The sequence below is a fragment of the Labrus bergylta genome, chromosome 6 (genome assembly GCF_963930695.1).
Source record: "Labrus bergylta chromosome 6, fLabBer1.1, whole genome shotgun sequence".
NCBI lineage: Eukaryota > Metazoa > Chordata > Actinopteri > Labriformes > Labridae > Labrus > Labrus bergylta.
The window spans coordinates 7,622,020-7,635,464 of record NC_089200.1 but is presented as its reverse complement, the minus strand read 5'-3'; the positions used below and the strand labels follow the sequence as shown (position 1 = coordinate 7,635,464).

The following is a 13,445-nucleotide window of genomic DNA, read 5'->3' as shown; positions in this document are numbered from 1 at the left end:
TTCTTGTTTAAGCAGGGGCTGTAGGACTAGATCTTCTATGTCTTAAAGACACAGGTGTGATTTAAAGATATTTTAAGACAACCTTCCACAATCGCTTTAAAAAAAAAAGACAACCTTCTTATGGCTGCATGCAGCGCTTGTGGAGATCGCCCCAAAATACAATCTTTACTCGGTGTCTCTGAGACTTTAAATGCTCCTAAACACGCTCTCTACCCATCCATCCATTACTGTATCAGTGGAACAGAGGAGTGATTCTCGTGGACCCCCTCTTTGTGAGGAATTTGCTCGACTGCAGATTTGTGTTTTAGGAATCTGCAAGGTCGACGACACTTCGGGCAGCTGTGTTAAACACGTTGGCACAGTGTATGTATCTGTGTGTGTGTGTGTGTGTGTCTGCTTGTGATTGGCTAGCTTTGTAAAGCCACCACACACTCATTGCCTTTCCCCTGAGCCTGTGACTCATTAATCAAATATTCATACATCCCCTGTAAATACATGGAGAACACAGTCGACCCTCAGAGCTCTGCGTGCCCCCCAGCACAAATGCTCTTTCATGTGTCAGACAAAAATCCCCAAATATCCCATCTTGTCCTTCCAAACTTGGGAGAATGCTCGCTGCTCTTTTATGCATACTTGATGTTCCCGCTCTGTCCACATAGCCTGTCGGCCGTCTGCTAGCAGCAAAAAGAGACATGGACGAGCGCACAGATCAGACGGGGTGGGGGGTGGGGGATCTAAATGATGCCTTTATGTGTTTTTTCTTTGCTTCTCCATGGTGCAGAAGACAACAGACGAGGGATTCTTCTCCCTCACCCTTGCCCCGGATCGCTCACTGAAGGGACAGTTCCCTCCTTTAAAAAGCGAGGCTCATCATAATACAAGAATTTGTATTGTACAGGAAAACAGTCGGGCATAGCTCAAACTAAGGGGGCAACACACAGATTATCCATGGTAACAGAGCTCTGCACACAAGGATATTTTCTTTTCCTCCACGGAAGAACACAATTGCCGCCAGTGTCACTGGGTCACATATTTTCCGGTCCCTGGTTAATGGGCTGTAGAGATGGTTAGCACGTACGATTAGTTTTAATCTACAACAATTGACTGGGAGAGAAAAAGGATTGAATACAATTCAACACACCACTGAGGTTTGTATCTGGCAGGGGGAAATGAAACAAACATTTTTTTATTCCTCAAGAGTCAAACTTTTTGAATTTATTCTGGCAGTGTTAAAAAACGATTCTACAGTACATGTGAGTGTTAACCTCTGTGTTGTTATGAAGGACCGCAGAGCACAGTTAAAAATAAATATATCTTTACAAGGTTAGCATGACTCACTTATTGCTACTCTGAAGAAAAAAAAAAAGCTCTACAGTCTATTTTAATTCCCTGAATCTATCTTGTTTTTTTTTAATTGTAAAGGATCATGTTAAAGAGATATTGCTTAGGGAGATGTTGCACATGGCTTCATCTTCTTTCACCACCAGTCACTTTTCACAATGGTGCAAAATGTATGTCACTTGAAAAACACAGTATGGCAATCAAACACATTGTCACCCAACACTCATATTATTGCATAGAGGAAGAGAAGAGTTCAATGTGGTGGATTAAAAAGAAACCAAGGCAATACTAAACTCAAAGCTGGTGACTTCGTGTGCTTCTCTTATCGAGGTCTTAACATGACCAATGAAGAACTGATGTTGTTTGATGAAATGATTTTGGCTGAGAAGTTCCGAGGAGTTACAGAGCTCAATCTTAAGAAAAGCGATTGGCCTTTAATAATTACCAGTTACGCTTTTACAATACTGCTCTTAGCTGAACACTAAGCGTAAAACTGTGTTGAACTGTAGGTGTAGCCGTGGAAAAAAGACCTCAAAGCGAAGAAACACTTATTTTAGTTTCTTCTTCTCAACGGGAGTCATTGTTGTGAGTGGAAAATCTGTATGAAAGTGCTACGACAGAGTTAAGGTGCAAAAATAATCAGATGACAAAATCTGGTGTGTGATTACAGTCACTACGAACAGTCGTCTTCAAAACATGTTAAATAACAGTAATGTTGTAAAATGAAATGTGTCTTCGTGTCCCAAGGTTTCCTGACCAAGTGTTCAGGAAGCCGGTGTTGCTCGTCAACTTAAGTCTAAAAAGTTTTGGCAAAAAGTGCGGGGCAACAGAAAAAGTTTTCAGGGATGTTAGCATTTTTTTTTTTTTTTTAAAGAAGGAAAAGTTGGATAACCTTCAGTGTCTCAACAGGCTCAGACTCAAGGTTTCGGGGTGCGGAGCGGTTTGATTCATTAGAAGAAGTTTCCTGTCAGTAGTAGTTCTGAACAGTGCTGTCAAAGCAGCACAAAGTCCCCGGCAGTGGTCACCGTCCTCCGCGGGTCACGTATGAAGGGCCACTCTCTCTTCTCTGGGGTCAGGCCGGCCGACAGGTCGTAATCTTTGCCATGACCTTGTACGAAAGTGAACGCCGGGTATTTTTCCTTGGCTGACGGCTGCAGCACCTGCAGCAGAAACAGAAACGGCGTTAAAGAGGAGTGCAAGCTTCACACAAGACTGTGTGTTCAGAACAGTCTGCTCTGAATTTCATCTCATAGTCTAATCAGGGCCTTCTTCTTCCATCTCATATGTGCTCTCCTATATTACAAAAAACAAACTAATTAATTAAGAATGACTTAAATTAGATAAATTCTAGTACATTACTTTTAATATAATTTCTTGAGAGTCTTCTTAGCATCAAAGGGAAAGGTTGAAGGAAGAAAGACTCTTGCTTCCTAAAACATCTTCCCAACATGTTGACTGGTTTGAGACATTCATGGCTAAATGCTGCCACCTAGTGGCCGAATTGTACCATATTGACTTCACATTTTCAGGGCACAAAACTGAACTAATATAGCTTCATAAAATAATTAAAGTGAAATGTTGGCAGCATTGCACTCATTTTTAAAGAGTATTTTATTATTATTTTTTTTTTTGGTACCTTGGACAACTCTTGCTTGATTCTCTCAAAGTCCTGAACACTCCTGGAGTAGAAACCGATGGTGCAGCTTGGGTCCATCTTGCTGAAAGGCATCTTCTTTGGTGAGGGGCAGTGATATGACTTCAGACAAAAAGAGACAGAATACATGAGCAAATATTAATCAAACTGAAGGCTCAGATGACGTGCAACACCTGCAGGGCGTAAGTACGTATACGGTCCATGGCAGAGTCAAACGCGAGTGAGATGTATTCTGCATCATTTGATGAATGAAATCCTATTTATCTGCTGTCACAGCATAAATTTACACCTCTTGTGTGTTGTCACATTGTATACCACTGCATGCAAAAGCATAAAACAAAGTTGCTACACAGAGCTGGATGCTGTTTTTTTTATGTATGGGTCCTGAAATATTCACCTGATCCAGTATTTGCCGTATTTCTCTAATGTGGCAGCTCCACACATCTGAACAGCAAATAAATCAGCAGATAGAGACTCTGTAATTGGGCCGAGGGCTACTCTAAGATTCATACCCTTAAGTACTAACAGAAACTATTAAATTCACATTACTGGGGCACCCAGTCAGCTCGCCTGTGTAATTTCACATTACCTGGAGAGGGAAATCGCTGGTGCTGACATCCACAAAAGACTGACAGTAATGAGGGTCCATGTAAATCAAGCTGTCATCTGCAAGGACAAAACAAAAGACAAGTTATTCAAAAACATCAGATTATTACAAAAACGCACTTCCCTCCAATTTCTATGCAGAGTAGCTCAAAGTCACCCGCTCGGCCTATTGTTAGGCTTGTGTGCGTCAAATATGCCTCCCAGAAGGTTGTTGCTTTTTAATATCCACCAGGGTGGATTAAATTCTGCATAATCAGATGCGTTTGTTCACGCACATTCTCTACATGCACAAGAAAAAAAAAAAAGAGGCTGTCATTTAATTTTTGTGTGTGGGAATTACTTTTACAAACACGCAATTATATTGGAGCATTTACATATGATAAATGCAGAGTGGAGCTGCGCGCTGGCAGGGAGAATGTATTGCTTGTCATTTAGACATCATCCACCACTGTATTTCAAATTGGCAAAAATGTAAATGCGTAAATATTGACTGCCAAGATGTACAACTGAAGGTTCCTCCTGGCTCCTGAAGGTGATGAAGAGTGGCTCACTTTGGGGCCAGGATGAAATTTAATGCATGCCTCCTATGGAAATCAATTACTGCTCACAACTTGGGAGGTTTACTTGTGATAAATGGGCGAGGCTTTGATGGGTCAGAGAGAATAAAGTAAGCCCTGCTTCACTTGCCTCCATCTCCACTCCTCTCCGTTTTCCTCACGCAAACAGGAATACATTAACTTACTTTGTCTCTCCTCATAAGAAGGGTACATTATGCAAAACAATCTACTATTCTCTCTCTCTCTCTCTCTCTCTGTGTCTTTCTCTGTTTTGCATAAAGCTAACACTAACCTTGAAATCCCACAAAGTAGCAGGCCTGTTTGGGCTTTCCTCCGATGATGCCAATGCAGTCCTCTAGACTCAGTATGCTCTGAAAGCAGAAAAATACAAAGACGACACTTGAATTTCTCATTTCATATTTTTTTCCCCTACAGTGACTACTTTGTCATCAAACACCAAAAGGTCAATCAAAGCGCCTCTCACTTTAGTGAAGTTGAAATAGTCAGGGTTGGTCTTCTCCCCTCCCAGCCGCACGGGGATGAGGATGATGACGGCTCGGCTGGATGAAGGCGCGGGCCGCTCGCTCTGCGGGGAAGCGGAGGTCTGCCCTGCTCCCGGTGCCCTGTGGCTGTCGATGACATCAGCACTGTACACTGTGGAGGATCAATACTTCAGAGGTCAGACATGGGTCAATCTGTCTGTATCCACGTTTGCCCTGTTTAGATGTCAATCAGCCCTTTTTTTTGTGCAGCACACTTTCAGTCCTGTGTCTTTGTCGTTTTTGCATTTAAAAGACAAACGCTTTCTTTTTTTAAATGATGAATTGTGTATTGTTGTTTTCTTGTTGCATCGTTTAACTTTGTAAAGCACTCTGGTTGTTTCTTAAATAAAGAAGACTTGACTAACTGCGAACAGTCCGACTCCATTTAGTTTTACCCGATGCAATAACAACAAAGATATTGCATTCTATTTAAATTTATGCACGTCAGTTCACGTTTGTTTCTTGAATCCTAAATGAAACTTCATCTTGAAATATTTCACAAATCTTCTAAAGACAACAGAAACACATTATCTACATGTTTTTTTTTATTTAGTGGATTAATGTTTTGAACAGGTTTGAAAAATCATTCATCCCTCTGTCTGTAAAATCTTTAAATAGTGTCAAATAAGGCGGGAAACGCACTCGGACTGTGATTTATCTGCACTTTGGCACAGGTATTTTAAGAGCCTGATGATATTCATCTTTCAGTGTTTTATGTTTAATGTGAATGTTGTTGAATGTTTTCTTTGGCTGTAGCATGGTTGAGGAGCCCAGGACAATTTCCTCACCTTGTGGGACGAATACAAATAATCTTGATTCTTTTTCTCGTATTGATTAAAGATATTGTTTGAATTAACCATGATTTCACTTCATGTGAATTCTATTTGGTTGAAAGTAGTAATTATTTGAATCATGAGTGTATCTGTCTAACTTTAACAACGTATCTTTTAATCAGTGTATCTCATATCTCATGAAGAGTCACCATTTCTTCTGGTCTGAGGCCGTATATCTAAATAATACAACCAAACGTTCAAGACCAAAAGACTTTCTTTTGAGAAAATAAAACACAAAAGCAGCAAGTTGTTAGATTTTAAGAAACATGAAACGATCAATAGTTTTATTTTTTAACTTTTCTCACTGACTTTTATTTGAAACACACTACAAACCGGCGAGACACTGTGGCTCTCAAAGCTGCTTTTTCCTCTAAGACAAATGCCTCAAACACCAAGTTATGTGGTTTAGGAAAAGTTTGGAGTGGGCTGTTATGGGTTTTTATAGAGGATGGGTTTGTTGGGGAACAGACACAGAGTGTCCCTGTCAGCTCAGGAGTCTCCCAGCAGCAGAACGATGGTGGAAAAAAAGAAAAGGTCAGTTTGGGCGATGTGCCCAAGATCCTGTTTTATCAACAACAGGCTCATCTTTCATACCTGTGCAGTCCTGGGAGACGTAAGCAGTTATACCCGCCAAGCCAGGGTCCATCGCTTCCTCGACAGCTTTCCTAAGAGAGAAACAGAGGAGAGAAGAGAGGAAGGAGTAAAGAGAGTTAGTGCTTTCAAGTGTACAGGCAGAGAGTATGCTACAGAGGCAGCAGGCCTGTATACAGTATGTCACCTTTAAACTAAACACACTGTTTATAGTGATTCAACATTTAGTTACATATTTAATTGTTCAAAGACATTTCATGTGCACACTTGAATGAGGGGGATGCTGGAAATCCTCACATTGCCATGGAAACACATATCACTGGAATAGATGGTCTGATACAGTTTTTTGTCCTGATGCCAACATTTCATAAGAAGACGAGCGTTTGCTGATACCTTGTGATAAAACATTACGTTTCCATGTAATGTACGGTGTATTATCAAGTAGCTGTAGGCTGTAATACTAACCCTATAATGAAATATAATGTGATACGATTGCTGTCGTTGCTGTTCGAGATGAATCAGTAAACTAAAGGAGTCCTAACCTAGCTCAGCGGCTAGATAGAAGCTAAGCTAACATTAGGACTCAGACCTCCTCACGTCTCGAGTCTGTAAGGGAGTGTTAGAGAAACACTCATATGACAGGAAACTTCTATACATAATATTTTTTTTTACTGTTTTAATAACCAAACCTGAAGTTAGTTTTGTCCGCCGCTTGCGCCTAATTGTGCTTCATTATGGTGGGTTCTAATTGATAACTCCTTTTAAGCGGACGCCAGAGGAGAGGGGGGGTTGGAGGTGTGCCGCTGAAGCAGAGGTATCGATCAAACAGCAGCTTGTTTTGGTTTCATGCCGGGTGCTCAAGGGCGACATCTACTGGATCAAAAAGTCGCACATTCTTCCTTTAAACTCATTTTAAATCATTTAACAAGCGAGAACAACAAGCACTGGTTGTTATAAAATGTTGGCTTGCCTCATGTCAGATTTCACTCATTGGTAATGACTCATCAAATTATTTTATCAGTCAAAAAAAACGTGTGATTAATCATTAAACAAAAAACATTCTTGTTTGATTTACTCTTAAACTGTACTTGGAGGACTTACTTGAGGATGTGTGCCACCACAGCGGGACCATACCAGTCCCCTGCCTGTTTCCCCATCGCCAGACCCAGGCGGACCAGCCGGTGGAGGCCTAACTGAGCTGAGGGGCTGTCCCCAAGCCAGGATACCAGAGTGCGGTGGTACATCTCCTTCAAATGTTCATCCGCCTCCTCTGCAGATCCCGGCGCCTGGGCTTGGTGCAGATGTGGTGCTCCTTGATAGGAGGGCCTGTTGGGGCCTTGCAGAGAGGACACCAGACGCTTGGCTTTGGTGGTAGTCCAGGTTTCTGTGTCTAAAGGTTGGAGTGTCAGAGCGTCCGACCAGGTCCAGTCTGCAGAGGAGTAAATAATGCACGAAACATTGCAGCTCCAGTCAACATCAGAGACCATAAAACACCATTTAAAACAACCTGAGGATACACAAACAACAACACATCTCGTGCTTTTTGGGCACTGCTTGGCAAAATATGGGAATAATTACGCTTGGGGATCAAGTAAGAAAAACAAGCAATAAATGAAAATAAGTTAAAAAATGTAAATATATAAAAATAATAATGTATATCAAGAACATCCACTATCTTTTTTGAGGTAGTGGTGATGTTCTCTTGTGGTCCAAATGTAACAACAAACGAGCGCGTCACAGCCTGCAGCACAAAAATTGTGAAATCTCGTTTATCTTCTTTTCATGATTGTGGGAAGAAAAATATAATTGAAACTCAAAATCGATTCATTTCCTAATACTAACACTACTCATTAGAAACGTGCTCAATCTCCATCCATCCATCTATACTGATTTTTCCCGTTCTGGGGCGCGGGGGGGGGTTGGAGCTCCCAGCTGTCATTGGAAGAGAGGCGGGGTACATCCTGGTCTGCTCACCAGTCAATCACAGGGCTGACATTCAGAGACTGACAACCAGCCACACTCACATTCATTCTCTAATTAACCCGACGAGCATGTCTTTGGACTGCGGGAGGAAGCCGGAGTACCCGGAAAGAACTAAAAAAAAATAAAAATGCACGGGGAGAACATGCAAACTCCACACTGTCTGACAGGGAATCGAACCAGGAACCTCCTGGCTGTGAGGCGACAAAGCTAACCACAGTGCTGCCCCGTGCTCAATCTCTTAAAAACGACTTAGAAAAAGAAGCCAAGAAGACACACTCTTAAGAACTAAACTCGTGACTTGTGGAGGGGAGATTAAAGGAAAACTATTGAAATGAAATGAAAGAAATAGGAAACCAAAAGTGACATGACAACACAGAATTAAAAAAATAAACAACCCCTACATCATCATACTTCTAGTGCTAGAAAAGCTGACAGCTTTTTAAACCCGACAGCAGTAATAGAGTGTGACTTAAGGCACATATTTGAGCGGAGAACTATGAAATTCTTCGAAGCTCATCATTCACTTCATCAAGTTCCTTTAAGAGCGTCGGCACTGACAACACAACGTCTTTCAGAACTTGTGAAATTCAGGATTTTTTGGACCATGTGCACTTCATTAACAGAATAAGTGTCAGTACGTTCAATTATAAGTCTGAGTGTCCCAATATTTCACTTTAACGCGCCTTAGCCTTACAAACAGGGTGGGAGCTGCAGGCAGAGAGTGAGGGAGTGGCCTGGCTATAAAACCAGCCAGATTGGAGTGTAGGCCATTAACAAAATGACCTTGATATGAAGTGAATCAGAGTGAAATTGATCAATAAATATCCTTTAGTGACCATTAGGCATTTTATAGAAATATTTCATCAGTGACATCTTTTAGATTTGACAGAAGAACACGTTTTAAATATTGTTTTCTAAATGGCTGCATTAAACCGGCACTCTTCTCATTATTGTAGAGCCATAAAGACTCGGGCACTTTACAGACAATAGACCTGACCAAGAAATGGAGAATTCGCTCATTTGATCAAACTCCTTGCATCAACTAAATTCAACTTTCTAAAGGTGGGGAATGAGAAATCTGTCATGACTCAGTTGCAGTGGATTTTCCGACATCACCTGACCCCATCAAACCTTTACTTTACCTGATGTTCAAACGGTCCCTCGGGTGTTGAGTCCCGTTAAATATTGCTGATGAAACCGCTTTTTACATCACAAACAGCAGTTCCAAAAATGAACATCCTGGAACTGCAGAGTTAATTTTAGGAGATCTTTTTAAATGGTCTGCAGCATCAGCAGCCTCCCGTCTCTCAGACAAAGCCACTGATACACACGATGGAAATCAAATATGAACCTGTTCATACTTTTACAAAAGCCTGGGAACCAGACAAATCTACAAGCTCATGCTGAACTGTAGCCACCAAAAGCACCTGAGACTTTTAGTCCCAGGAGCTACATTTTAGGGGTTTAAATTCTCTTCTAGGCTGTTATGTAAGCGACCTATGAAGGAAGGCCAACCAAGTCGGATTTACAGAGGTTTCGCCATTTCTGTTCATTTTGAGCAAAAAATATTCAATAATAACAAAAGTATCACAGCTGCATAACTATCTCATCTAATGCACGTTCTCCTGCTTTAAATACTTAACTTACGACTGTAAAATGATGAAATTAATTGCCACTATTTTCACAGAGCACTGTTCAAATTAGGACTGCATTGTGGCGCAGTGGTTAGCGAGGAGGGTTCCTGGTTCAAATCCCCGTCAGACAGGAGCCTCTCTGTGTGGAGTTTGCAGAATTCTCACAGTGCATGCGTGTGGGTTCTACTTCCTCCCACAGTCCAAAGGCATTCTTGTTGGGGACACATTTGTGAATGTGAGTGTGGCTGGTTGTCTGTCTCTGAATGTCAGCCCTGTGATTGACTGGTGACTCCCGCCTCTCGCCCAATGACAGCTGGGGTCGGTGCCAGCCCCTCCCACAACCCCCGAAAGGATAAGCGGTATAGGTAATGTATGGTATGGAATCTTTTTATAAAGTTAAAGTGTAATTTGAACAGGCTGGCCCACGATGACTGCACTACCCGTACTTGATTAAATCAACCATATCTTTAATTTAAAACAACAAACGTGACAATGAACAACTTTTAGAACTCATGTAAACTGTCTCACTTGCTGCTAAAACATTAAATCGATGTTTCTGTCTGTCTTACCGTTGTTTTAATGAATCAATATCTAACGGTAGGTAAGACTACCTGCCCTCCAGTCCCTAGGAAAGTTCCTGAGGGGAAAATTCAGCGTGTCATAACTTCCTTATCTAAAAAGCGAAAAAAGCTGTGGGCATAGTTTAGGCATTTCAATCACTTTGAAAATCTTCTCAGCATCCAGTTTTATCTTTTAAATGTTCCTTACCGCTCATTTGGAGAAAACGACTACAACTATGAACTGAGAAACTCTTTTTGGCGCCGTCGTCTGTCTACACTTCTCATGTGTACTTCTCTCTCATTGAACAGAGTCTAAATGTAACTCCAACTATTCCTCTTACCTCGACCAAGGAAGTGCAGCACGAGAGCCTGAGCCAGCATCATCTGCCCGGCTCTCAGCATGCAGCCCCAGCCGCAGTCGGAGGTCAGGGTGGAGCCGGGCAGCGTGGGGAACTCCTCCCTGTAGGTGAGCCACACACGGGATGTAAAATCTTTGCGGAAATCCTCAACGTTCCCCATGATAGAATCCTCTTCTGTAGTTTCATAGCAGGCTTCTGTGGGACTGTCGTCATCTGAGGAGAACACGTGGCATGGTACACTCAAGATTTTCAATTCACATTTTTCCTCACCTATGTCTAGCCTTTGTATGTGCATGTATTGCAGCCAGTTAGTATTTTAATAAAACTGTTATGTGTTTTCTGAACAAAGCCGTTCCGGGCAAGATTCCCATCAACTTATCCTTACTCTGAATTTTGAAGGATTGAAATAACAACCTTCATTCTCTGGAGATTGTGTGATTTGTTATTCCTACAGTCTTGGCAGAATCGGGGAAAAAAGCTTTGCCAACTTCTTGGAACAAGCCACACGTACATCTTTAACTTTCCCCTCTTGAATTTAGATTTCCCGATCTCAATCGGACAAACCAGGATAAATGAAGGTGAAGAAAAGAAAAGCGAATAACTAAACTGTACCTTCCACCTTAAAGTGGTAACACTTTCCAAGAAGAAACACCGGGGAATTCCGACTGAACGAGGTCTTTAATTTCAGAGCCCAACCTAAAGAGACGCAACAAAAAGACAATATTTCACGGTCGATGGCTGAAAAGAAACAAACCTCCACAAGTCTGGGTCAGTTTCATGATCCCATTTTTTTACAGTATTCAGTTCCTGTAACACAAAGCGCAAGGAAATAGCCATTGTGTTGTTTAGAAGTAAACACAAACAAGGGAGAAACTTCATCCTGGGTGACCTGATAAAACTACAATTCAGGGTGGACACAGTATGACAAAGACCTATTTTAAGGGCTGACTCAACAGCATATGGTTGATGTCTCATTGAGATGAGTTATGATGCCAGTTTCTTTTTTTTTTTTATTGTTATTGTTGTGCAGATGTGCAAATACCAATGTAAATTAAGTAGTAAATCACATTAAATCAAGAAAATAGGATGAAGGAGAAACACAGCACAGCATCAGAAACAGTGCACCAAATGACAAAAGCTTAATTGGCTGATGTGGTGTGTATGAGTATGAGCCTCGGGCATGTTACTTACTGTACTTCACATTGTGCCACGCTGACAAGAACTTTGTCTTCATTTTTTCCACCTCGTCGCTCCCTTTATTCTCCATTTAGGCCGGTAGGGGATGTAACCCATTCCCACACAGCTTTTAAACCCTGGAGAACACAGTAAACACACACAAGACCATACTTAACACCGTCAGCAGGGTCACTAAAAAATGTTACATAAAAAACACACAGATTGCAATACGAGCGTCGTTGCCTGTTATGCTCCCCGCTCACCGTCGCTCTTTAGCTCCGTGCAAAAAAATCAAACCCGCACATTGTGCATTAAAAAAAAAGAGTTTTAAACGAAGCAAGTGTAACATAACACTGCTGTGACTACCAATGTTTACACTGAAGAAGGAGAAGTGAAGTCATGTGATCTCGCGGTGAGTCCAAACGGGAGTAGGGGGAGGGGCCATGTCTCCGGGAGGCTCGATTTTTATATGAAAAGCAGTTCAGGCGGGCGGTGTTTAGACTGTTTGTCGGGTATTTACCATATGTGGCATAGAAAGTGCGCTTGTTTTTGGTTTATTCTGTCACAGAACAAGCGCATTCTGTTGTATTGAAGCAGGACGAAGAGTAAAAAGTCATCACCTGTGGCTCATTTTCACCTGTAAATTTCTGCTCCTTTAGGTGTGTTTTAATTTATTTTACTTTTAACAAGTTCCTCTTTTCTATAATTCACCTCATCAAACAAGTTTAAAATGTGTCAGAATTTAACCAATTAAATAACAATCATACATATAATTGAAAAGATAAGCTGTTTGTTGCTGTTTGCAGGTATGCACTGAACAGTACAACTATAGTATAATATAATTAGTGTGCATAGGATAATAGATAGAAGAACAGTTATAGATATAGAGTACAAGAATATATATATATAATATAAACACACGACATAAAAGATAAAACATTAACTCAATAATACAGCAGCATTTTTTTTGGGGGGGGGGAATTACTTCTATAACTACAATGAAAAATCTATTTTTCACACCGCACAAAAGCAACAGATTATCCACGAAACTGTTATTAAATTGTAAGCAAGTGTTCAAAACTTGAATAAAATGATCAGAACAGAAAAACAAATGACTACAAACAAAATGTGCTGAAACAGCCGAACATAGATTTGACATAATCGACTATTACATTTGCATAGTTATTCCATAATAATAAATAATAAATAATAATAATAATAAAAATAATAATAAAATGTGTTTTAAACAATACATACCTCCAGATACGGTTGTGTGCATTTCAAATCAAAATGTATAAACATCTAAATTGGTGTATAGGGAGTGTTGTCTTCTGCTAAAAAATGATACATGGTGCCCAGTTTCTACACTCTTTACGGGTAATAACTATTGTCCCTGCTCCAGAATGTTTTCAACATTAATTAATTTTGATAAATTACGTTATCACAGATGACTATCTTTAGTTTACACTACCCTGCTGTCTCTTGGACCCAGTTTGGTTCCACTTTGTACAGTACACAGGGTCTGTGTTTTTATTGGGTGTGTGGCTGTTGCGCACCATTATGATCGTTACGGTAATGATTCCATAGACTGTTTTTCCCATAGACTGTT

The 13,445-nt window shown here is 40.9% G+C and overlaps 1 protein-coding gene across 2 annotated transcripts; it reads right to left on the bottom strand.

Annotated features, from left to right (window-relative positions):
* Positions 1 to 1,195: 1,195 nt before the first annotated feature.
* atg4c (autophagy related 4C, cysteine peptidase) lies at positions 1,196 to 12,251 on the bottom strand. Of its 2 annotated transcripts, XM_020633696.3 has the most exons (11): positions 12,100 to 12,249; positions 11,852 to 11,973; positions 11,273 to 11,356; positions 10,643 to 10,873; positions 7,226 to 7,553; positions 6,128 to 6,198; positions 4,643 to 4,812; positions 4,451 to 4,529; positions 3,585 to 3,661; positions 2,978 to 3,097; positions 1,196 to 2,501 (listed from the first exon to the last, which is right to left on the bottom strand). In XM_020633696.3, the coding sequence occupies exons 2-11, from the start codon at positions 11,925 to 11,927 to the stop codon at positions 2,334 to 2,336; spliced, it is 1,404 nt and encodes a 467-aa protein (XP_020489352.2). In that variant the 5' UTR covers positions 11,928 to 11,973; positions 12,100 to 12,249; the 3' UTR covers positions 1,196 to 2,333. The 2 variants fall into 2 exon arrangements, with proteins under 2 accessions (XP_020489352.2, XP_020489353.2); XM_020633697.3 differs by lacking the exon at positions 11,273 to 11,356 and having other exon boundaries at positions 12,100 to 12,251.
* Between the last annotated feature and the right edge of the window lie 1,194 nt (positions 12,252 to 13,445).